This window comes from Sapajus apella, unplaced genomic scaffold (genome assembly GCF_009761245.1).
Source record: "Sapajus apella isolate SASKATOON/1434 unplaced genomic scaffold, GSC_monkey_1.0 scaffold8, whole genome shotgun sequence".
Lineage (NCBI taxonomy): Eukaryota > Metazoa > Chordata > Mammalia > Primates > Cebidae > Sapajus > Sapajus apella.
This window is the reverse complement of record NW_022436948.1, coordinates 34,670,247-34,697,285: the sequence shown is the minus strand read 5'-3', so window position 1 is coordinate 34,697,285 and position 27,039 is coordinate 34,670,247. Positions and strand designations below refer to the sequence as shown.

Here is a 27,039-nt window from a genome sequence, read left to right as displayed (position 1 = left end):
GAGCAAGGCAGTGCACTGAATGCTTACATATAATATCTCGTTTAAAAGTTTGTCAGACCCATGAGAGGTAGACATGATTCCCTTCTCTTCACACCTAGGAAAATGTAAGGTTGAGTGGCTTTCAGATTTATAAAGGACCCAGAATTTGAACCCAGCTGGTCTGTCTCCAAAACGTAGGCTCTGCATCACTACACTATGTAAGACATTATTATTACTTTGCCTGAAATGAATGCTAATGTTATTAGTGGTGTTGGTGCTCTAAGCACAGACATTCATCGAGAGGAAATGCAACAAAGAGGAAAACAACAGATCAGATTTTATATTGTGCAGTGGTCTATCCAACAAATGGATATTTGTTTCCAAACAAAGTAATTTGTTTCCATATTATGAACCAATGTTGCAAATTACTTAATCGTCCCCTTTGTTTACTGTGATAGTTATTTCTTCATTCTACACTAATTTGGCACCTAATGCTGAGCCAAGCACTATCCTAGGAACTGGGTAACAAAAGAGAACACTTAGTCCTTAGCTGAAGGAGCTCACTCTCTAGAGGGGAAACAAAGCAAGACAGATGAAAATGTATTAGACAGTAAATTTCACCTTAAACATCTGCATAAAGCACTGTGAGTACTGCAAGAAACAGCATGAAACCAATACTTAGGCAAGGAAATGATGGGCCATGAAGAAAGGCCTGCTTTGGAAGAAGAGATTAATTTTAAAGTGTCCCTTTCCCCTTGATCCTAATCCTCTATGTGGTCCCATCATTGGAATGGTGGCTACACAAAGCTAAGAAGGTAAAACAGAATGAGGGCCATACTAATTCAGATCATGAATGATGAGAGAGAAGGCTGAACATAGAAGCAGAGGCCAGGTTGTGGAGGGCTTTTGAAGGGTTTTGCAGGAGATTTGAATGGTCAGATCCACCGTTTAGATATGTTACTTGATTGAAAGTGTGAAAGATGGATTTGAAGGGGCTGTCACCTCAAACTAAATATAGCAATGAAAGATCTTTTGCCACCAGAATTCTTTCATATTGGTTTAAAGTTGTAGGTCTAATACCTTTTCCCACTTGTCACATCAGTCAGGATATTTTATATATCCCTATTCTGGATGAGTTTAAAATCATGCACTTTATTTTTTTAAATAAGTTTTTGCTAAAGATTACGAGGGAAATAAAGTTACTATTTTCCAGGGCCACACTTATACTAGGATCCCTCTGTTGACACGAATAAAAGAGATATTTGTTAACTCTGTCTAAGGTATGGTGTACAAAATAAAATACCGTTACATTATTTCAGGTAAATTATTTTTATTGCATATTTGTATTCTAGATAATCAATTACTAGAAAATTGCTTTAGTCTATGAGACAAGAGTTGTATTTCTTTGACTGTACAATAATCTACTTCCGCATTATATGTCACAACTCAAAACTGACACAGCTACTTGATTTAAGCAGTTTCAAAAACATATGATAGTATACAGGTGTAACATGTTATCATTTGTAAAAGTTTTCTTTAATTTGGTTTTTGTAAACTGAGTAATTATAGGTACAATTGAAAAATTTATTTAGTTTTAAAGAATTTTGTCATATAGCAAAAATTACCACCTGATTTATATTTTGTATAAAACATTTTATGTACCTATGTTTCTTAAAGTAAGTTGTACCCATAGAAGTATAAGCTACAGATAAGAAAAATAAAAGTTTAAAAGCATAAACAGTTCTGTAGAAATGCCTATAATACAATACTTGTCTTTCCTCTAAAAAATACACTAAGGAATCTGTCTATAATTAACAAAAAACATTGTACTATTAAGCTTAAAAATATAAGCCTAATTTCAGTTTTTACAAAGGAATTTTATAGCATAAGAGAAGCAACCCAGAAACAGCTTTTTAACTTTGTTTGCACACAATTGTCTAATAGACTCTTCTGAGTTAAATTTAATAAAGACATATGCGATAGGTACTTGAACTTCACCAACATACACAAACCATCATTTAGAAGTACCATTTTGAAACGTGCACAGACAGCCATGTTGGGATGAAAAGATGAAATGACAAAGAAAACCTAGGTGATTCATACCTTTTCAATACTTTAATCTTTTATACATTTTGTTTTTATTTTATATGGGTCATAGACAAAAGTTTCATGGTATATTTGATGAGAAATCGATAAAGCTAGCACGAAAATTTATTATGAAATTGCTACCCTGAATTATTTTTATAGTCTTTACCTCCCAGCACTGTCGTCAGCTGTATTATCACCTTTCTATAAATCAGAAGACAATCCGATATCTTAGATTATCCTAATATGTTTTTTATAGTTTAGTAAGAAATGTTATTTGATCTATGTGGTTAAAAAGATTATTTTAAAGTACAACAATTTTCTCCACATTTCAAATTTTCTTTACCTTTTTGTTATAATGTAGAAATGCTGTGCACTTAATATTTTTTTTCAGATCAGCTTATTTTATTCCTACCTATAGACTATAAAATTGTGGTATAATGAGAAATTAACTATTACATGTTGGAAAAATAAACATTCATAAGCCTGGTGCATTCTGAGAAATCCATTTATTGACTTTTTAGAAGGCATTTTATTTATTAAAGCAAGAGTCTCATGAAAGCTATGTAAACAGATAAGGATTTCTCTTTTTTCTTTCTTTCTTTTAATTAGGATGTCTTAAAATCCTTTGTGTATGGACTCTACTATAAATAAGGCCAAATAGACACTAGTAGAATAAATTAAAATAATTGAACATGTTATTTTGCTTGCAACATTGAAAGCTACTATTTTGTTATTCATTAGTCATTCCAAATATTTTTGGACCAGAATTTTCTGATAGCTCCTAAAGAAAGATTGATGGTATACTCCTTCTGTATTCTTTTTGAAGAGGTATAATCGATTACTTGATTACCTGATGCAAGCAGAGTACCTCCTCTACTCATAAAGCAGAGTGTATAAACCCAGTTCCAGCAACATGGCTATCTTCATGGTTTTACAGTGTATATCATCTGTGCATTCTCAACTGGGTGATATTAACTCCAATAGGGACAAAAATTCATTTTTTCTGGTAGAACAAATAAAACCTTAGATACTACAGTAGTGTGTGGCTTTCCAGAGTACCACAGCATATAAACTGATATTCAGTATTATTCAGAGCATCAAAACTCCATGGGGTGGGTACAGTTTGGAAAATTATGCCTAAAGAGCCTTCTGCGGGATATGTGAGGAGTAGGTTAGGAGGGCACGTAATGAAAAAATGATTGAGAAACACTACATTATTCATATTGGCATTTCTGGGCCTTCTACTGAAGGATTGCCCACTAGATTCTGATTAGCTCAAAATAGTACCTTAATTATAATTGTTATAGTTTTCTAGTTTGATGTGTAAATTCCGATGCTAGGACAGATGGCAAGATTTTAGTCCCAGCCTAGCCATTCGCATTTTACTAAATGTTCTACTTTGTAAAATAAAATGAAGACTTTGCCGTCACATTCTTCCTTACGCTGGTATTGAGAATACTTATTCTCTTGAAAATACTTCTCAAATAGCTAAAAGTTACATTATAAATTTAACTATTTTGAAAATGAAAAGAAAGTCTTCAATGACTGCCAGCCTACTTACAACTTCATTCCTTAATTCTTCCTTGCTTTTTCTCCTTCTCTTGCCAATATATGCTGTCCCCAACTAAATGAGGGCAAGAGGTTGCCTGAGCAAATATAACATCAAAGGCCAGACAGCTTAAGATAAAGACCTGATACTTTTAAATTCTAATTTTCTTTCCTACAGACACCCATCATTTTTTGAGTAAAAGACAAGGACATCTGTTCATTTTTAATCAGTTGACTTCAAGGTCACATATTTAAATTATAAAAAGGTCTAATATAGATATATTACTGTATGGAGATAATGAAAATTATTTTTAATGAGGAAAATAATCATTATACACATTAACATTAATATGTTGAAATCCATATGTTTAAGCATGTTTTTTTTTTTTTTTCCCTAAAGTCAGTACCTTGGGTATACACAAGACTTGTTTCCTCATTAATCACAAATATTTTCAAAACTGCTATCTCATTTTGTCTTGGAAAGATCAATTGTAAGAAGCTGATATAATTATGACTTAAGTTAGAAAAGTGAGTTTTTGAATTTTGCTAATTAGCAGACATTTTTCCATTTTCTGACCCTTAGCAAAAATTATTTTATAACAACCAGAATTTCCTATGCAACTTGATGGTATATATGTGATGCCTAAGTTGTTTTTGTTTTGAAATTGTAATTAAAACAGTAAATATCTTCTTTTTTAAGGTGGCTAAAATATACAGTATTTTATTTATTGCAGTAAGCAATGGACTGAAGATAGTTCTTTTTAACCATGATTTTAATACTCATTTGTTTGAATTGTTTTGGTCATTATAATGAAAAACTAGGAAATCAACCAGGGAAACTATAAACACACACCCACACACACACATTGACTTAAAATACACACTTTACAGATCAAGAAATAGGTGACAACCGTAAAGCTTATTGCTTTTTTTAATCAAGTTTTCTTTTATTTACCAGACCTCATTGTGTGTTTACGTGTGCTGATCCTGCTCTCTCATACTCTACCCACCCCTCAAATCCTTGCGCGTTCCCTGATGCTGTCTCACAATTCGGAAACTGGTTTCAAGATCATCATGGACTTGCAGATCTCTGTACCCACTACCTGAGCTCCCTTGACCTCTTGGTTCAGTTTGACTCCTCAGGTTCTTCTCTTTTTGATTTGTTCTGTTTTGTTTCTCTTGTCTCCTTCACAGACTCCTCCCCAGTTTCTTCTATAATGTGTTAATACATCTTTCTCAGGTGTTCTCCTGGTTCTCTTTTATTGCTTCCCTACCCTTCTCAGAAAGCTCATCTACTTTTATGCTTTGACCATTTCTTTAACAATATAAATAACTCTGATATCATTATCTCCATAGCCAACGTTTTGTTCTGAATCACAAACATACACTTTGAAGCTGCCTGAGATCTCTACCTGGTTATCTTGTTGGCTTTGGCTCTTTTAAATCACTGAATCCAAAACTGAAATAATACTCCCTTTAAATATTGATACCCTTTTGTCTTCCTTCTTTTCAACCTTCTCCCTTCTCCTTTCTTTCTTCTTTTTTTTCCTTCCTTCTTCTCTCTTCCTCTTTCTTCCTCCTTCCTCCTCTTTCATCTTTATCCTCGCTATTCTGGTAATTAACCATTGAAATCTGGGGGTCACTTTAGTTGTTCCTTTTATTTGTTATTTTTAACAACCAGCCAGTAGCTAAGTCACAGTATCCTTATTCTTCATCACCTTTTCCCCTTATACACTTCCACATAATTTTTATATGTCTGTTGCATATGTTTTTATATGTCTTTTGCAGTTTATGAAGCATTTTAGCATCTATAATGTCACTTTTTACAGACAACCTGCAAGTCAGTATTATTTTTATAATTTTTATTTTGAGACAGCTTAAATTAATGGTTAAAAGTTAGGTTTGGAGCCAGTCTTCCCATATTCTGCTCCTGGCTGCTTAGCTTCCTAGCTGTAACATTTTTGACTTGTTAGTTAAATTTTTTGTGCCTCAACTTCATCCTTTAAGAAAGGGGATTATAATGGTACCCATTTTATTGGGTATTCATGAGAATTAAAATATTTAATGATAAGTTTATGTTGATGCTTTTTATTTAACAAATGGTTGATAGATGAAAAGTTACACAGCTAGAGGTTACACATTGTAAGTGACATATTATAAATTGTAAGTAAGTCCTAAAATGTATGTCTTTTGTATCCATATTCCATGCATCACCCACTGTATGGCACATCATTTTGCCTTTTAAAAAATTCTGTAGGAGAAATTCTTTAGTTAACTGGAGACTGGACTCATTTATATTCAGAAAATTATTTGAAAGCATAAAACTGCAATGGAATTTGTAGTTAAATCAATCATTTAATAGGGTTTACCTTCTTGATGTTTATACCCTGTGCTCCCACCATTCCTATAAAGTATTTTTTAATGGAACTCAGGAATAACATTAAAGTAAGTATGTATATATTCCTGGAGAGCAGTCTGGAATGTCTCCTGAGTTATGAATATTTAGATATTCATGAGTCTTGACATCTGTCACTTGGAGTGTTAAAAGTTTCTCGTTACCCCCAAATACCTGACACATTTAATGATTCTTTGTAAAGTTTCAAGAAGTTTAAGAAAAACTTTGTTAAAGTTTCTTTTTTGTACATTCATGCACCAGTTTATGAGGGACACCAATAACTGTTGTGCTATAATTCTGGATTCTTACTTTAATCTTTTTTAGGGTAATTAAAGTCTCTTGGATATATTTTTGCCCTCTAGGCGAGCAATTGCATTTATCTATGAATAGCTTGGTTTATATTGTTTAAAACTGAATATATTATGTTTATTTGACATTAAGTAAACACTATATGTGTAAGATATTTGTTCTGTGGTAATACCATATTTCATTTACCTTTTGCACTATCCAGGTTTCTTACTGGAAGATTGGAAATTTACTTAGATACTGGTACAAGTCTTGGTACAATTATATAGACTTTACTGTTTATCTACATGTGTAAATCATCTCACTGTGCAAAATGAGACACAAAACTGAAATGTTGTCCTTCCTATGTAGTCCAGATCAAAGTTCTAAACCACCAGAAAGAAGAGGAGCAAAAAGAGACTCTTTATCATTGGATTTAGCTCCCTTTGAAATAATTTTCACATAACAACCCTGTTTGTATGTCATTGAAGAATATAAGGAGCCATAAAGGGAAGTTAGGAAATGTAGATTCTCTAGAAAGCAGTTTATCCGGCTAAAAACATAAGTTTGTCTTACTGAAGGAAAGACATGTGTCAGTCAGAGGAAGGGATTTGTAACTTGTTTAATAAAGAATAGTCAGAATTTCTGGAGGCAAAACCAGGCATTGCAATCAAAGAACTAACTGGAGAGAAGGCACAGAAGCAGGAAGCTTGGGTCCTGATGAGATTATTACATGTCATCTGGCTCTTTGTAGCAGGATCTGCATATTGGGAGATAAAGTACCAAAGATAGCAAAGAAACTACTCAGCCAGGTATGAATAGTAGAGAATAGCATCTCCAAATGGCATAGTTTAAGTAATGAAACTCTTAGATACGATAAAAGTTAAATGTAACACCCATTAAATTACTGTTCTGCTTCACATCTGTGTTCTTTGCTATACTATTTCTCTCATTTAGAACTTTGTCTCCTGTAGATGTACAAAGAATGATTTAGCTCTGTGGAAGAGTTTACTGTTTACGTACATAGAGGGTGGTAGTTCGTATGTTGTGACAAAAGATTTGTGTTTAAGTGCCATCATCTTAAAGACATTAAGATTGCTTGTTTATGTGCGTTCAACCTATATATGTTTGAATTCTCCCTTTTAATGCCCTCAAAGTCAGTTGATAGCCCAATTCATAACTTTATAGTCACACTTTTCAAAAATCAAAATCAGCATTACCCAGAGCAAAGGGAGAGGGCTGAAGCAAGCAAGTACAAACACTGAGAACCTTTCTTCTTAGTGTGGGAAGAAGTTCACAGTGTTTCCCACCAGCTCTCATGCTGCTATGGAACTTTTTTCTCATTTCTTTGGCACCAGTGGCCTGAGAGGAAGCAAGAGCTGATAGCAGGGAATCAGACAAGGCTAACTAGCTGTTGGCAGGAACCTGTAGCAATAGAAGCATCATCCAAAGGCAAACCAATACAGTCTCTTTGATTAAGTTATAAGCAGGTAGTTAAGTCTCTCTACTTGGGGAGTTAGAGCTCTGACTACAGAAGAAAGGCTGTGGGAGATGGAAACCTAGAAAAGCACAGCTGGCTGTGCCTTGAACAAGCCTTGGATTCTTACAAAAACAGTCTACTAGCCTGGAATGATACCAGTATTCAATTCAACTGATGTCAGTTATCGAACTCTGAGTATTTAAGGAAACATCATTTTCTTACAAATCTTTCCACCTCCTCTGTTGCTATGTGCTTCCCTTTTAAAGGTCTGTGTTTAGCTCTTAAAGAGTAATTGACTAGAGAAGTTTATTAACCTCTGTCACTACGTATGTTTACTGTGACCACAGGAACTCACTCTGACTTAGTGGTAGCAAATCCTAATCATAGGCAAACAAAAGAGCACAATCTGTCTTCACTACTAAACTTTTGAGTCTAAACCTAAAGTCACAATAGCCACAAGCCACATGTGTAAAATCAATTTCATAGTCGGCTAATTTATTCCTTACTTTCATATTCTGTTTTACTGCTTTTTTCTACTCCCTAAAATGGTGTGGAATCTTTCAGTTGGTGCCCTATTCACATGCAAAACATTTATTCATTCTTACAGTGCTCTCTATTAGCCAATTATTTTCTGAGTCATTTTTAACTTACTTGCAAAAAATCTGAATTCAGTTTGAATTTTGTAAAATAACATTTTTCCCCCACCATTTCTTTTGTGTGGCTAATTTTCTCCTAAAAAAGTATTTTCAGTCTTCTGTTTCATGCAACATCAAAATGGCTTCAGAATGAATGATGCGAGTCCATTATTGTTGCTATGAAAATTTGTATTAAGAAAATAATATCTAATTCTTACAACAATGTTTGCATAAGTATATACTCATTCTCAATTTTGCATCTGTAAAGAAACATTTGTTAGATATTTTTTTTATCTGCCTCTGTACTTCAGACTGGGTATTCAAAAAAAAAAAAAGAAGAAGATAGATAGACATTTTTCCATGAGGAATATATAGTCTACTAATGAAAGCAGACATCACTTAGTTTATTTTTTTTCCTTTCAACGTTTATTTAATAAATCTTTGAGTGTGTACTGAATGCTTGAAATAGTAGAAATAATAGATGAAAATAGAAGATATCTATACCCAGTCTAATAGAAGGATAAGCAAAACAATACGAACACACACATACAAAACAGCATAATACTGTGTTTTAAATAATTTATTGGTAAGGAATAAAAATATATCCAAGTGCAAGTGGAAACAAAGAGAGCACTAAAGCCTTTTTGCAGAAGTTTAAAAAAAATACTCTCAGAGACCAAACAGCTACAACATGGAATCATAACAGTAGCAGAACATGCAAGGAAAAAAGAAAGCAGAAGTCAGTAATAAATATACTTCATTTGTACACTTGACAGTGGAATTGGAAATACACTCTTACACATCTTTGTATAGCTCTTTCATTATCTTCTCTAATGCCAGGACATTCATAATAGATTTCTAGCTATTGTTGTTCAAATCATGTACTTAGTGCCAGATAAAATGAAAAGGACACAGATCTAAGTTTGAATATTAGTCTTGATACTTTATAGCTGTATGACCTTAGAAAGTCACATTACTTTCCTGATGTATTATCTGAAAACAGAAATAATGTTCCCCCCTGTAACCAGGGGTTGTACCCAGCTCCCAGAGCTCCTAGGTTCTTGGCCTTTCTAACCCCAAAGAATGGAGAAAGGGGTCCAGAGGCACGGTGAGTTTACTGTTGGAATAAAATCGTGGACCCAAAGAGTTTTGCAGAAGAGTGATTTATTAGACAGACAGACAGAGAGAGAGAGAGAGAGAGACTGAGAGAGACAGCTCCCACACTGTTGTGGGAGGGGAACCCAGAGTGGGAAATCCCTTCAGGTAGGGGCAGCTGAAGTTTTAACCCTTGAGTTATTCCCTCCCATTCATGTTCTCATCCAATGAGAGCAGTTCTTTCAGACTTCCTCTGGAGTTACTGAACTTTGACTCTGATACTGGATTGTCTACTTGGCCTATAACCCTGAGTTACAGAGCTCCCACCTCCCAGAGCTTTCCGGGGTAATTTGGGACAAAAGAGCCCCACCTGGCTTTCCCTACCTGGCCCTGCCCACAAAAAACCAGACAAAGAATTTTACATTTGAAACCCCACTGGTCTCCCAATGGAGGCATGGAACAGGGAAATTCCTGCATTTGAAAGCCCCTCCCCCCCCCCCCCCCCCCCGCCTCCCCCATCGGACCCAGGAAGGGAAGTTTCTTTAGCACAGTCCCTCACTCCCATATTGAAGTGTTTTTGTGAAGATTATTTTTGAATTAACTGTTAATGATTGTAGCACACAGCCCGTGTATATAGAAGGCTCTCAATGAATGACTTTGCTTTTATTTTAATATTGTGATTATTTTACATTTCATTTATTTAAAATCATCTTCCATTTTCTTAATTTAAATAAAAGTATTAAGAGATGTATAATTACCCTTCAATATAATAATGCTAGTAAACATTTAGCATTTCAAATAAAACTGGTTTATAAGTGTGTTTATATTCATTCTACCACATTTATGTAGAATATAGAAATCTGATTTTGCACTTATGGACATCAGTGATAAAGATTATTTTTTGTTTATTTTGACAACCTTCTTAACATTGGACCCAAGCATTTACTTCACCCACTCTTCTCACTTTGCCTTATTGAGGAGAACTTAATCATCCAAAGCAATTGTAATCATTAGATAGAAAAGGGATAGATGGGTTTGGCCAGATCAACCAAAATTCAAGCTGAGAACTGTTTTCCAAGTGCCCATAGCTTATTTCGCTATTGCCTCAAGCTGGTGTGCCTAATTCATCAGGAGGAGGACTGGGAGAGCAGGGGTAGAGTGAGATTGTGGACCCATCATGCTTCCCTATTTCTGACATTCAGGACCACATGCCTGACCCCTTTCAGCTCTTCTAGAATTAGGGGTATGGATATTTGTCACTGTGGCATGATTAGATGAAACAAGAGCATTCGTCTCACATCACTATGAACCTGGAATACCTGACACAGGTCTCAGTTAATTTAGAAAGTTTATTTTGCCAAGGTTGAAGAGGTCTGCCCATGACACAGCCTCACGAGGTTCTGATGACATGTGCCCAAGGTGATCAGAGCACAGTTTGATTTTATACATTTTAAGGAGACATGAGACATCAATAAACATATGTACGATGAACATTGGTTCAGTCCAAAACAGCGGGACAACTTTAAGCAAAGATGGGACAACTGAAAGTAGGGAAGGGTCTTCCAGGTCATAGGTAGGTAGATGAGAGAAAAATGGTTACATTGAGTTTCTGATTAGCCTTTCCAAAGGAGGCAGTCAGATATGCAATTATCTCAGTAAGCAGAGGGGTGACTTTGAATAGAAAGGGAGGCAGGTTTGCCCTAAGCAGTTCCCAATTTGTCTTTTCCCTTTAGCATAGTGATTTGGGGACCCCAGTATTTCCTTTCCTTTCACATTATCCTACTACTTTATTTGTTTTAACTTTTAGAGCTCCTTTAAAGCCTTCTTTTGATCCCTCTTCTCCAACACCCCCCAACATATTAAGGAAATGGATATTTTTATGGTTGTGTAAAATCTCTCCTATTAAATTGTAAGCGATATGAGAACAGGGATCATGCTTATGTATATAAAGCAATTAAACATGTTATCTGATACACAGATACACTTAAGTAGTTCTAAATTGTATTCTTGTATTATAGTTAAACATATGACCAGTTTCACAAACATGGGGCTTAGAATATGTTCTTTGGCTTGTATCTTTTAAAAGAAGAGCGTGTCTGAGAAAGACATAAGAGAATATGGAGACCAAAGTATTTTGTTTTAAAACAGTGAATATGTTACCAGAAAAGGGTCTCTATCCAGACCCCAAGAGAGGGTTCTTGGATCTAGGCAAGAAAGAATTCAGGGAGAGTCCATAGAGTAAATTGAAAGCAAGTTTATTAATAAATTAGAGAAATAGAAGAAAGGCTACTCCAGATGCAGAGCAGCCCTAAGGGCTGCTGGTTGCCCATGTTTATGGTATTTCTTGATTATATGCTAAACAAGGGTGGATTATTCATGCCTCCTCTTTTTAGACCATACACGGTAACTTCTTGATATTGCCATAGCGTTTGTATACTGTCGTGATGCTGGTAAGAGCGTAGCAGTGAGGATTGCCAAGTCACTTGTATTGATTGCCATGTTGGTTTTGGTGGGTTTTAGCTGGCTTCCTTACTGCATCCTGTTTTATCAGCAACGTATGTATGACCTGTCTCTTGTGCTGACCTCTGTCTCATTCTGTGACTTAGAATGCCTAACTATCTGGGAATGCAGCCAGTAGGTCTTACCCTTATTTTACCTAGTCCCTATTCAAGATGGAGTTGCTCTGGTTCAAACACCTCTGACATATATTCTCCCTCCCTTTGATAAGAGAATTCTTAATCATGAGGGTTGTAGAGGGATAAAGATTCATCTTCAGTAACTTCTTCAGACTGAATAGGGGCAATGATATTCCTGCCTAACTGTTAGGTCTCTTGCTTTCAGGGTAGAGAGGATGTCAGTCAGAAAGTGTTGGTATGGTGGCAGCCATTTATAACCTTGAGTTCCGAAAAACAAAAAGGTGACATCTGAAAGATTAATTTAGTTTTCAGTTTAAGAGAACATTGAGTAAACTTATTCTACATTCCTACATGTGGAGTAAAACAGCAATATGTTTCACAATAGTAAAGTAAAATAAGTAAAATTATCCCAAGTAAACAGAATTAGAAGGCTTTCTATGAACTGGGCAGTTGTTGGAACCAAGCTGTTATGGGGTTGCTAGCCAGTTCCAATGTGCCCAGAATTAGAATATTGACTCCAGATTTTTACATCACCCATCATTCTTATTTCTTTTGAGCAGCAGCCAGAGATCACTGGTTGGTTTATAGGATTAAGCTGGGTCAGCCTAAATTGTAGAGGAAAAAAACTCAAAAACAACTGATGAGTTTAGAATCTATTAATAATAACAAGTGTACTATAGTTCTTGAAACTTAATTTCTCTCTCCAATTTCCCAGTTTTACTACAGACAAATTATGGTAAGACTGATTTGCTTTATTATGCTTGGCCTGTTTATTTGTATAAAGTACAGCAAGAATAATTAGTTTTCATATAGACTTTTTAATTGGCTTTGATGGAACTCTGTTCCATAAGGAATCTCAGAGAAGACTTTTTTCAAAAAAAAGTTGAGCCCAGCCACAAGTTTGTACCCTCAAATGTCTATGAGTTGGATAATTTCCTCTACTTTTGAATTCACAAGATAGCTTGGGGTTCCTGGGCCTATCAGAAAGTAACATTCTTTACTTATCACTGGTCAAGAACCCTGTACAGAGACTGTATAGACAAGATATGAGGCCAGTTTTTCCAAGAGGCTTTTATTGACTTTAAAGTCAAGTTTGATTCCTTAAAGGAAGTATCCCATTCCAGTCAATGCCTTGGTAAAATAAGCAGTTTCTCCAATTATGTCCTGTTACAAAAGAAAACAGATTCTTATTTCACTTGTGCAAATAACTATGTTGCCATAAATTAAGAATACTCAGCCAGGATGGTGGCTCACACCTGTAATGCTAGCACTTTGGGAGGCCTAAGAGGGTAGATCACAAGGTTAGGAGTTTAAGACCAGCCTGGCCATGATGGTGAAACCCCGTCTGTACTAAAATGACAAAAATTATCCAGGTGCAGTGGTAGACACCCGTAATCCCAGCTACTTGAGAGGCTGAGAGAGGAGAATCACTTGAACCCAGGAGGTGGAGGTTGCAGTGAGCCAAGATTGCACTACGGCACTCTAGCCTAGGTGACAGAGCAAGATACCACCTCAAAAAGAAAAAAAAAGATAAAAGAATAGTTGCAAATAGTTTCCAAATTCTGGAGAAATTTGGTAGAGAGAAATAAATATGCTCCAAATTTTGTTCATAGGATTATACTTTACTTGTTAAAAGGTGCAAATAGCTTAAAAGTAGTTTCCTTGACTCTGAAAAAGAAAGCAAAGGATCAGTGATATTTTAAGCAAAATATCAAAAAAGGTTTCTTTAATGTTATATTAGTTTAGTCCATGAAATTTACTCCTGTCCTGATAGCCATAAATGTTTCAGCTCTCCATGAGAGCTTTTAAAGTTTTTCCTCTCTTCTAAAGTTATTGAAAGTTATCAGAAAACTACATTTAAGAGCATTTATGAAAGTCCTATAGCTGTTTATGAGACCATCTTTTGAAGAGATGCAACTTAAACTGTGTTGAAAAAGCACAACAATTTTCTGTGAATGACAAAATGTTTTAGGGCAGCCACAGCTAAATATATGATTGACAAAGAAATTTGGTTACCTTCGTGGCATATGATGACTTTATGTAACAATTACTAACAACATATACTAAGTCCTATTAGAATTAGAGGAGTTTTATTTAATTTTGGAACATATCAGTAACATATTTATACAACATAGCCTAAAGAAAGCCAAACACTATTTCACATTTGACAATGCTTCCTGTATGATTTTTATAGCACATAAGCCAAATTTCATCTATACATAGTATACTGCTTTTGTTAAAACCATTTCTTAATAAAACTCAGACACATCTACCCAATTTTAATGTTTGACCATAAGGTAACATTCTCATAAACTTATTATAAACCTTACAATTTTTATAACCCTTACAATTTTTTGTTAAAGGATCAATTTGTGCTCTACAAAAAACCTGTTATGAGCCAAATATTGGTTGTAAGACTGATTACTCCAAAGACGATTCCTGGAGAGAATAGAATTTAAAAATGGCAAAGGTCACTCCAATATCAAACCAGAAAGGACTCATTTCCTAAGCTGGGAATTGAACCCTCAGCCTAGGCAGCCATTGTGATGGCAGAGACCAAGAGAAAGTAATGCCATGTGGTTAAAAGGTCAAGCTCCCAAGGATGTAGAACAAGAGGAGAGGAGAACTTCATCCAGCTTTGTTTCAGGGACCTGTAGCAAAGTTGATAACTGACCAGTTTTCTGGGCCATCTTGAGCAGCAGGCTTATGAGGTCCTAGGCCAGCATTCTATCCTAAGGTAACCCTCTTTATGACAGAACAATACAGAAAGACACACAAAGTACACGACTTTCACTACAGGTTAAGATTAGCCTCACAGATCTTTTTTTCCCATTAATTAAAACTTTACAGAGAAGACAAACAGTGATTTTTACAGTTTATTCAACCAGTTTGCAAAGAGAGAGAGAGAAGCTAGAAGTATCTTTTTGCTGGCATGCCAGGCTTCTGGGTTCCCTTTCCCTGAGTGGCCCCAGTGACCCAACTGGTTGCATCGCAGCCCTGATGGCCAAACTGCAACAAAGAGGAAAATTATCAAGTTTCCCCTTTTGGGAAGGAAAAAGCTCCTCATGTCCCATGGTCCTTCACGTGAATAATTCTGTCACCCACAACTGTCAACAAAGACTGCAAGGCAGATAACTCCAAAGATAATAGCAGTTAACATCCCATAGTGCCAACCCCATTCTTAGCCTAAGAGAGACCTTACTAAGAGGGTCTTCTAACCTCCTAAATCTTAGGAAGGACTCTAATCTTCCTATGAGGGCCCTCGAACCCAAGTTCAGTCAAGTGTCCTTGCATTTTATTGAGGGAAGCCTTTAAACCTGTCTTTTTTTTAAATTTATTTTATTGCATTTTAGGTTTTGGGGTACATGTGAAGAACATGCAAGATTGTTGCATAGGTACACACGTGGCAGTGTGATTTGCTGCCTTCTTCCCCATAACCTGTCTTAGAAGAGATCCTGACTCCCTTAAATTGGGCCTCTAACCTAACCCCATTCTTTACTCGGGTATATGTACCCCACTTACCCGAAGTTGGCCAGTTGATGCACACAGATGGTTTTCCTTTGAGTTGGGGGTCTCTTCAGTTTCCTCTCTTCCGTGGTCTGCCAGAAGGAAGTTACTGGACTCTACCACTTACCCAAAGTTACCTTTGGGTCAGGAATTTCCTTAAAATTGTTTCTACCATGGTCGCCAAAAAGATGTTACCGGACCCCATCACTTACTGAAAGTTAGCCTTTGTTTTGAGGGTTTCCTTATTATTGTTCCTTCCATGGTTGCCAGAAAGATGTCACCAGAAAGGGGTCCAGATCCAGACCCCAAGAGAGGGTGTTTGGATCTCAGGCAAGAAAGAATTCAAGGTGGGTTCGTAAAGTGAAAGCAAGTTTATTCAGAAAGTAGAGGAATAAAAGAATGGCTATTCCATAGGCAGAGCAGCTCCAAGGGCTACTGGTCGTTCATTTTTATGGTTATTTATTGGTTATATGCTAAACAAGAGGTGGACTATTCATGCCTCCCGCATTTAGGCCACATTAGGTAACTTCCTGATGTTGCCATGGCATTTATAAACTGTCATGGCACTGGTGGGAGTGTGGCAGTGAGGAAGACTAGAGGTCACTCTCGTCACCATGTTGGTTTTGATGGGTTTTAGCTAACTTCTTTACTGCAACCTGTTTTATCAGCAAGGTCTTTATGATCTGTGCCTTGTGCCAACCTCCTGTTTCATTCAGTGATTTCGAATGCCTAACCATCTGGGAATGCAGCCCAGCAGGTCTCAGCCTTATTTCACCCAGCCCTGTTGAAGATGTAGTTGCTCTGGTTCAGACACCTCTGACAAACCTGGTACAGTTAATAGGAATGGGAGTTAGGTGTTTGTTTTTTGTTTTAAATATTCTCATCAGGACTGTCACATACACTTTAAGTGTGTATGGGTCTGTGTATTTAAAGTGTGTGTGTGTGTGTGTGTGTGTGTGTGTGTGTGTGTGTGTGTACACAGTGGTCTCTCCTTTTCCACTGGGGTATGTTTTTCAGTGGATATGTGAAACCTCAGATTGTACTGAACCCTGTATACACTTTTTTTCCTTTACATACATACCTATAATAATGATTTATTTATAAATTAGGCAGAGTAAGAGATTAACAACAATAATTAATAATAACATAGAGCAATTATAACAATATGCCAGTATTACTACTTGTGCTTTGGAGCCATTCCAAATAACATAAAGGTGACTTAAACACAAGCACAGCAATATCATGGCAGTCTATTTGATAACTGAGATGGCTACCAAGTGACTAATGAGCAGGTAGTGGATAATGCAGAGATGCTGGGCAAGGGGATGATTCACATCTGGAGTTGGATGCAGGAAGTTATCACAAGATTTCATCATGCTACACAGAAGGGCATGCATTAGAATTTATGAATTATTTCTGGAGTTTTCCATTTAATATTTTCAGGCCACAGTTGATCATGGGCAACTGAACTCATGGAAAGTGAAACCGTAGATAAGAGTGGACTGATGATGTACAAGTGGCATGCACATACACGTAACACAGACACACATACACGCTTGATATCAACAAAGAATTACATACTATTTGCTGTCTAGAGGCAACAGGGAGATTGTGATAGACTGTAATGATAAGTCCTGTTCTCTTGAGCACTGAGTTCTGTTCTGCTGGCCTCATCTAGCATGTCATCCTTTCCCTCATCTTCTGGATCTGATCACTATATTTTGTTTCTGTGCCTTCAGAGAAATTACATTGGACATTTAACAGTTGTAGAGGAAAACATCCTATCTTAACAAATATTTAAGGAGGCGGTGTTGCAGGTACAGTGTCCTGGAGCTTGCTGTGGAGAATGAAAGAGAAACATTAGATGTGGCCCCTTCCCATAGCCGTCCTGATCAGTATCAAAGGGAGAAAGGGCGGTAATTGCAAGTTTATTTTTTTAAAAAAGAAAAATCACAGGCCCTGATTTTAAAAACTGCTTTGTGCTGTGCCCCACACTTTGGTGAGTTTAATACTCACTTCAATACCAAAGAAAAGTCAAAGAATTTCATTTTAAAATAGATACTTTCTTTTAAAGTTTAGTCTTTAGTATGGTAGAGAGGAGTAGTAGCTAAGGTTTTTATATTCTCATTAGGACTATACATTATTTTTATATACATGTTAACTTGGGAACAATAACAAATTATGTAACATCCACAGCATGGAGGCTTTGATAGACTTTAATTAATTCCTGAGTAAAATTAGTATGCATTACACTTTAGAAAAACAAAATACACAAACCTGCTAATCAAAATGTTCAGCTAACAGAGCTGGGGCTTTTTTATTAGTTGATTGCCTTGAATTTCATCACTGTACCAGCTGACTTCTTGTCAATTTATAGTTTGCATCTTTACATCAAACAGCAAAAAAGTTAATTACAGGAAAAGGAGTCCCAGTAGGAATTTTGTGCTTAGAGGTTTTTCACAATTAACCAAACATGAATGAAGCTGTGTAAACAGGAAATGGAACTAGAGAGAAGAAACTTGGTAGACTTTTTTAGAATCATTAACTATAGCAATGTTAGTCACCTGCTTTCCCGATTTTAAGGTTTAGCCAAAGTTTTCAGACTTATGATTTCTAGAAGCACCCAGTTCTGTTACTATAGTGAATGCAATGAATCATGACATGAGCTGTAAATTCTCTTAGAAAGGATCCCAAGTGATGGCTCAAAAAATTATCCTCCCTTCATTTTGAATTGAGGCACTTTCTGTGTATTACACTACTGATCATAATCATGATTTAATGAGCAGAAAGATCATGCTTTGATGGTTAGTGCCAGATTACTTGTATTTTAGACTCAGAAGTATTGTTCTCAAGTGTCACCGTCGTTGCTGTGCACTACAGTTAGTTTAAATGTGACTTTTCTAAGCCTCTTATCTGTTAATAAACCAGCCAACAGTTTTAAAAATGCTCCCTTTAATTTAGGTTTCTACTTTTCTTTTTTATTTTGCTTAAAAGCCCTTACTTGTGACCCATTCTTCTAGTTGCTGACATTCTAATATAGTAAATGGTTTTTTTCACAAATACATTTAATCCTTGGATGCCTGGAGAATCCAAAGATCACATTTCTCTCCTCCAAAAAATGCATGTGAACATACATACAGCATTTTGCATAAAATATTAGAAAATCAGTAGAAATGCATGAACCCCAAATTGTGAACAACTGTTGCCTTCATTGAGGAACATATAAATATATTATGTACACCTCTCATATTCTTATGTAATTTAGGAATGTATATATATTGCTTAAATTCAAATACTGATTCAGATCATATTGTTTTCATTCTGTGAAATTCATCTATACTAAAATAAGTTACATTCTTTTCCATCACCTGAATAAATTTAGATTTCTGATCCATTTTTATACACAGCAGCCCTTACTTATAGGCTCATTTGTGTCACCATATTTCACTGAACTGTCTCAAGTACTGCCATATATCCTAAATAATTTGTAGAACATAGCTGAGAAAAACATTCTTAACTTGTTTTAATGGTAGTATTTTTCTTCATTAGGTTTGTGAGCTGTGAGCTAGTGTAAGATACTAATGGGCATTTTCCAGTTTTCTCTCTTCAGCCTTAAGAATGGTTCACTGTTGTCCCAAGGTCACTTTGAAAGTGTTTCTGTGATTTGCTTCCATTTATTTTATGCTTGTGTTTATGGCTTTGAACCAAATATGAAATTTAATGTTGCATTTGTCTACATTAAACTTAATTTGCCCCTTGTCAGCTCATTTCCAACAGAGAAAACATTCAGAACCACCCTGTAGAATGTTTTGTCTACAATCACTGATACAATTTTCCTGTCTCTCTTTGTTATATGCAACTTTCTGTATTTTTCAGTTTAAAAAGACACCTCTCTGAAGGAACATTTTCAGAAAATATAAATGTCTAATGGAGATTAATAAATGATTTTCTAATAAAATAGAAGCATTACCCTATTTGAATTTTTTTTTAATTAAAGCTCTATTTTCTAACTTAGAAATTTAATTTCATATTACATATTATATGAATATGCTTCTTGGGATGCTCTTTGAAGTAGTGAATTTATACTTGAAAAAGATAAATGAAGTAAAAGTTAAAAGAGAAACAAAATCTTGAGTTACCAAATATTTTGTGTGCTTATTTTCTTTTTTTTTTTTTTTTTTTTTTTTTTTTTCAGATTTTTCCAAGTACTTAAATTAACCTCATGTAATTAAATCTCCATTTAAAAAGTAATTACTTTTAAAAAATAATTTCAAATTTTATTTTAGATTCAGGGGTAAATGCGCCGGTGTGTTATATGAATATATTGTATGACACTGAGATTTGGGGTATGAATGTCCATCACACAGGTAGTGAACATAGTGCCCCAACAGGTAGTTTTTCAGCCCTCCCTGCTTTCTCTCTCCCACCTCTAGTAGTCCCCAGATGAATTTTCTTACTAATGCTTACTAGGTTTTCAATACCATTATATGGTATTGAAATGATAAATGAATATTTTAAATTGATATATCTTAGAGGGCAATAAAATGAAACATTAAATTTTAATGAAGAAAAATACTTTTAAAGTAAAATCCTAAACATTTGCATTAAGGAATATAATTTGTGTGTTGAAAATTATTTTCAGGAGCAATCTACTAACTTGTGCCTGTATTTTTGAATCATCAGTAGTGTTCAAAACTCGGGAAATGTTTTATCCTAGAATATCTACTGCTTACTTTTGAGCAGATATTATAGCTATTCAGTTTATGTTAGGGGAAATATCAGATAGGTGTACAAAGATACATTTAAAAGACTGGTGATCTTTTATAACATGGAAATATTAGAAAAAGTCAAAATTACTAACTTAAGGTGACTGATTAAATAAAATTTCATTACATGGTCCACAATGGATGGAATACCATCATAGAGATGCAAATTTATTGATATACAAAATGTTATTTTAAATTTAAAAAGTTTATGAGCCTATCTTTTTTCAAAAACAAGTTGTAGGTAGATGGTATGCAGAGAGTTAGGAATGCATGTATGTATGTATAGGTATCAATATAGATATAGATATAAATATACACCTGTGGATATAGACAAAAATAAATACAAAGTTTATCAAAAGAAAAATAGGGATTATTTTGTGATATCTGTATATGTGTTGAATTGTGATTTTAAAAAATATTTCTATGAGTGCATTTCTTAATAAATTAATAAATAAAAGAAAAATAAAACATAATAGAAGTCAATATTTTTTGAGCACACACTATGTATTTTATATGCTTCTAAATAATTTACGTGCTTTACCTATTTACTCATAATTATGCCACTCTTCAGTCCTTATTGTCTTAGTTTGTGCTGCTATAACAAACCACCATAAGAAGAGCATTTAACAGCCTTCCTTGGTATGTCTGGAGTGTAATATAAATTGAAAAACATTGCATTACACCATCTTATTTCTGTATCAGAAGGGAGATTGCGTAGGAAGTTCTTATTTTTGATTTTATTTTTTGGTAGCATTTTTTTTTCATTGAGTCAATGAACTTTTTCTTTTTAATTGTACTTTAGGTTTTGGGATACATGTGCAGATCATGCAGGATTGTTGTATATGTACATACATGACAATGTGGCTTGCTGCTTCCATCCCCCCATCACCAATATTCTGGCATTTCTCCCCATGTTATCCCTCCCCAACATCCCCAGCCCCTGCTGTCCTTTCCCTATTCCCCCCCAACAGACCCCATTGTGTAATGTCTGTATCCATGTGTTCTCATTGTTCAACACCTACCTATGAGTGAGAACATGTGGTGTTTGATTTTCTGTTTTTGTGTCAGTTTGCTGAGAGTGATGGTTTCCAGATTCACCCATGTCCCTACAAAGGACACGTTTTTTATGGCTTCATAGTATTCCATGGTGTATATGTGCCACATTTTCCTTGTCTAGTATATCATCGGTGGGCATTTGGGTTGGTTCCAGGTCTTTGCTATTGTAAACAGTGCTGCAGTGAACATACGTGTGCTATGTGTCTTTATGATAGAATGATTTATAATCCTTTGGGTATATACCCAGTAATGTGATTGCGGGTCAAATGGAATTTCTATTTCTAGGTCCTTGAGGAATTGCCACATTGTCTTACATAATGGTTGAACTAATTTACACTCCCACCAAGAGTATAAAAGTCTTCTTATTTCTCCACATCCTCTCCAGCATCTGTTGTCGCCAGATATTTTAATGATCACCATTCTAACTGGCATTAGTTTGGTATCTCAGTGTGGTTTTTATTTGCATTTCTCTAATGACCAGTGATGATGAGCATTGTTTCATATGTTTGTTGGCCTCATACATGTCTTCTTTCGAAAAGTATCTGTTCATGTCCTTCACCGTTTGATAGGTGTTACCTGAATGTGGTGGAGAGAATGAATCCAAGCTGGAAAACACTCTTCAGGATCTTTTGGTAGCATTTAACGCTACTGACCACCCTCCTTGGGACTCTTCTTAGCCTTCTATGTTTTCTTTTAATGTCCCCTTCACCATTGCTCTCAGTCTTCCCCATTAAGGCTTCTTTCTGCCTTCAGTTTCTTGGTGTGCTGGCTATGGCCCTTTTTCTCTGATGACTGTCATTGTCTTTCCTTATTATAGCTTTACAAATTACTCTTTCTCCCCACCTACATTTCTCTCTTGTGTTTCAGTACCTTATTTTTATCATTCTTCTAAATCCACGGATGCCAGTGTATTCTTCAGGTGTTAAATTTAGCGGGCCTAAAACTGAACTCATTATCTTCTTACCCCAAACTTTCTATCACCATTTCCCTTAGCGTACTTAATGCTGTCACTACTCAGTTTCCTGAACTCAAAACTTCAAAATTGCCTTCCGACATTCCTTTTCCTCACTGTCTCCATTCAGTCAGTCATCAAATATTATTATTTCCATCTCAGAAATGCCATTTGAATCCATCATTCTTTTCTTTATTCCCACAGCATCTCATCATCTCTTATATGTTGGATTCCATACCAGTTTTCCTACCATTCAGCGTCCCCTGATATCCAGCCTTTTTACCACGGTGTACCAGAGATATCTTAATAATAAACACATTTGAAATTCTCATTTCCCTACTTTAAAATAGCCTTTGATTCCATATGCCTGCAATATAAGGTACAAAATTTATAAAGTTCATCCTAATAGCCCTACCTTTTCTACTCACCACAAGTCCTATTTTGTGGCAAAACCGAACTTTTCACTACATCTCACCTTCTCATTCTGATACATTTGTGCGTGTCATTCCACTAGCGTGGAATCTTGGTCCAGGTATGAGAGATTGGTCATTCTTGGCCCTGTATTTCCATGGAATTTACTTCTGTGCAACTGCTGTAGTAGAAATTAAGAGTCAGGGGGCTGAAACCAGACTGTCTGGGTTCACAGGCCCAACTCCTTAATTACTGTGTAACATCTCTGCCTCAGCTTCCTTATCTATAAAATTGAAATAATAATATTACCTACCTTAGATAATTGTTGAAGATAGAGTTAATTCATGTGCAATGCTTGCAATGGTGCCTGAAACATAACAAACAGAAATTAAGCATGTGCTGCTGGGTTAATCATGATGACAATGATGTAACAGCCTCCATGGAAGAGGGCTGAAGGAATTGCTTATTAATACTGGGATCAACCCAGAGACCCGTAGCTGTGCCAGAAGAAAAGTATTTTGCCTATAGGAAGCCTGGATCCAGTTTGTAGGCTAATATGCTATAGCTACCTAATGGCATTTCTAGTCTCTCGTAAATCATCCACTAGTTAAAATCCCACTAGTCCATGGATTGGTATGTGGACATATACTTGTTCCCAGACTGGAAGTCTTGTCATTATTAGTAAAGATTGCTCCAAATACAATTCTGGAGGCACATTATTTTGCTAGTTTTATGGTTGAAGGAGTAAGCTGTGCCATGGGTATACCTTGTGCTGATACGAATCAGATTTTAGACCTAGGCAGGACTTTTAAATGTAGCAGAGGGAAGTTCCTTGTATCAATTTAAAGCATCCTAAAGTAATTGTAGCCTCATAAAGTCAGTTCTCTGCTATGACACACTGTGGACAACATAATAAGAAATACTATAATTTAAATTAAAATTTGAATTGAGCAAAATGTTTGTAGACACTTTAATTTTTAAGAAACTGCTATAGCCCTATTTATTTGGATGATATTTTTATTTGGATGAATGTGGTCCTGAAAAATTAAATGTAAATTGCAGAATTTCTTTGCAAAGTTTACTATTTAAAGCACCTCTGCCATAAATCATTTTGAATTACATCCTTGCTTATTAGTTTTTATTTATTATAATATGAATATACAGTTTATTTGAAGTAGGACACATTTGTATTGGCTATGATACTTTCTAACTCATTGGAGAAATTTATAGCATTAATTAGAAATTTCCAGCATTAATTAGAAATTGTAACACTAATTAGAAAATCACAGCATTAATTAATTCTAGCACAGGAAAGAAAATTTTTGTATTTAATTTTTAGGGAAAGAAAAGAAGGCTTAAAATAGAAGTTGAACTTCAGAGCAACAATAAGAACCAATTGGTTAGACGAATAATATCTAAAATCGATTCTCAAAATGGAAACTATGTATTTGTTATTGTTTTATTTTATTTTTTAAGTTTATTGGTTTTCTGGTTCTCATCATTATAGTGAGAAATAATATTATATAGATCCCCACCCAGGCGTCTCAGTTATACACACAGAAGAATCAGCACAAGCATTCAGCCACACTTGAACTGAAAGGTATACATCTGATAGTAATAAATAGATCTAAAAAAGAATACAGAAAATTAATAATAAAATTAATGACCTGAGTTTCCTTTGCACCTGAGATATAGAAGATATTTTCCTAATGTGATGTGGTAGGAAAAACTGGATTTTAATCAGTGGAACTAAATTTTAATGGTTGCTTGCCCACTATGCGAATTTGGACAAAGCCCTTAACTGCCCAGAGCTTTGGATTTCCTGTCTGTGAAATGAATATAATACAGAGTTCCTTTGAGGATCAAAAAATAACTTACATACAAAGCCTTTGGAAATTGTCAAGCATTGTACAGATTTCAGAGATTATAGAAACAGAGATTTCAGAAATTACCCTGAGATCTCAGAGATTATTTTAGAAGTGAAATAAGTATATCGATAATTGTCTTCAGTTTGTGCTTGAGGAAACCAAGATGTGCAACAAGTAGTGAGCAGCCAAACTGAAGCTGCACCTTGGGCTCCTGAGTCCAAATGTAATATTTTCTGTGCTAGACTCTGCTGTTTTTGAGCTAGACCTGTACGTCATCCACAGGACACAGGCCTAGTAAATGATAGCTGAAACGGAATTTCAAAAACTTTAAAAAACACCTAATTATTGATGTATTACTAGTAAGAAATTCTAATGTAACAGGGTGATATTTACATTTCATTTTTAATGCAGGTAATGAATTTGGGCATCCTGAATGGTTAGACTTCCCAAGAAAAGGAAATAATGAGAGTTACCATTATGCCAGAAGGCAGTTTCATTTAACTGATGATGACCTCCTTCGCTACAAGTTCCTAAATAATTTTGACAGGGATATGAATAGATTGGAAGAAAGATTTTGTTGGCTTTCAGCCCCACAGGTAAGCTCTTTACTGTGAATGCTATGTTTTAGTCACCAATGATGTACATGCTTCGAATGGCAACCAATTGAAATCTGTATGCAGATCTTTCAAACAGCACATTATTATTCAGTGTGTTGTGTCCTATAACATACTTGAGGTTGTCAAAACATGTCACTGAAGTCTCTCCAACTGATAATGAAAATCTTAAACATAATACCCTGCTTACTTTGCTGGGTTTTTTTTTGTTGTTGTTGTTATTGTTTAAATTTTGTAATTTGTATTTTTATTGGTTAAAATAAATGATAAAAGCTCTGCAGGGAACGCACTTTAAAAATTGCTGTGAAAACATCTTAATTGTTTTGACCACTTTTTTATGTAAATAATTATGCTGTCATAAAGAAGCTACTTTGACAACATGTAGATTTCTTTATTCTTTTTTTTTTTTTCTCTCTCTCTCTCTTCTTTACTGGTTTCTAACTTGTCATTCAATAGATGCCATTTTACCTGCATGTTGTTTTGTATTTTTCATGAGCCTGTCTGTCCTCTGGAATTAATGTCTCAGTTTTCAACAAGTTTTAGAAAACATAATTAACAGGTGAAAATTTTATACAGGCTTCTTTTTTCCTTGCAAAAATTAGCATATAATATGTGTTCGTTATAATCCATTTACTTTATACTGGGGCTGTTGGAAATTACTGTTGATGGGTTTTTACTTTGGTGTCTATGATTTTTTTTTAATGGCTAAACAAAGGTATTTATATATTCAGTAAGATTTGCTCCATGACACAAATGCCCTAATCACGTTTATTAGTAATGCTGTTTCCAGAAGAGAGAGCAAAATGATGCTCCTTTTCAATAAGAACAATGTTGAATACCAAAAGGCACACTGTTTACTCTGGAGCTTTAGTTCTCATTTCTAAATTACCAAGAGTGGTGCTGCTGATATGCATGGCAATAAGTCCTCTCAGAGCCGGGGACTGAGGGAGAGTGGTGGTAAAAAAGCAAAGGCTTTTCAGAGCCAACTGTAAATATATGATGATGAATAAAAGAAGAGGTTTTACAGATGTAATTTCTTTTCAGACCTTATCTTTTTATTAAGAAAAAAGTATCGTAATTGACTTTAGGTTGCCATTGAATCTGACAAAGTTGGGTAAAAATGTAAAATGTTTAAGAAAACTATAATTTCAGAAACTACATTAAAATAACAATGTTGCATTAAATTTTGAAAAGTGGTTTGATGTCCCTAACCACATTAAACTGGAGATTAATATAAAAGTCTTTAAAAAACTTCACTTATAAGTGGATCTACTATATACAACCAAACACTTGGTAGTATGTACACACGCCATGGTTTTACCTGAAACCTGAGCCACAACACTATTCCTCTTTTTGTGCAATGAAGTTGCCAAGTGTCTGGTGAGCTTTGCATACTCCACTAAGCAATTTTAGAGATTGTTTTTGGCTCAGAGTTTATAGCAAAATGGTAACATGTTCAAAAAAATATAGTGTTCTGAAATACTTTTTTTGTTTTAATAAACCGAGTATTGGCAAAGATGAAAAATAATGTACTTGTAGCAGCATCTACGTATTATTTAAATGTAACATGTGTGTTAATTCCTGCAGGCCCATGTGAGTGAAAAACATGAAGGTAATAAGATTATTGCCTTTGAAAGAGCAGGTCTTCTTTTCATTTTCAACTTCCATCCAAGCAAGAGCTACACTGACTACCGAATTGGAACGGCACTGCCAGGGAAATATCC

The 27,039-nt window shown here is 35.2% G+C and overlaps 1 protein-coding gene across 2 annotated transcripts in view; it reads left to right on the top strand.

Moving 5' to 3' along the window:
- Window positions 1–27,039, top strand: part of GBE1 (1,4-alpha-glucan branching enzyme 1) — a 266,870-nt gene that overhangs the window by 198,251 nt on the left and 41,580 nt on the right. For both annotated transcript variants that reach the window (XM_032277180.1, XM_032277182.1), the window contains 2 exons: window positions 25,113–25,297; window positions 26,903–27,033. In XM_032277180.1, the coding sequence (XP_032133071.1) occupies window positions 25,113–25,297; window positions 26,903–27,033 (316 nt within the window). The remainder of the gene's footprint in view (window positions 1–25,112; window positions 25,298–26,902; window positions 27,034–27,039) is intronic.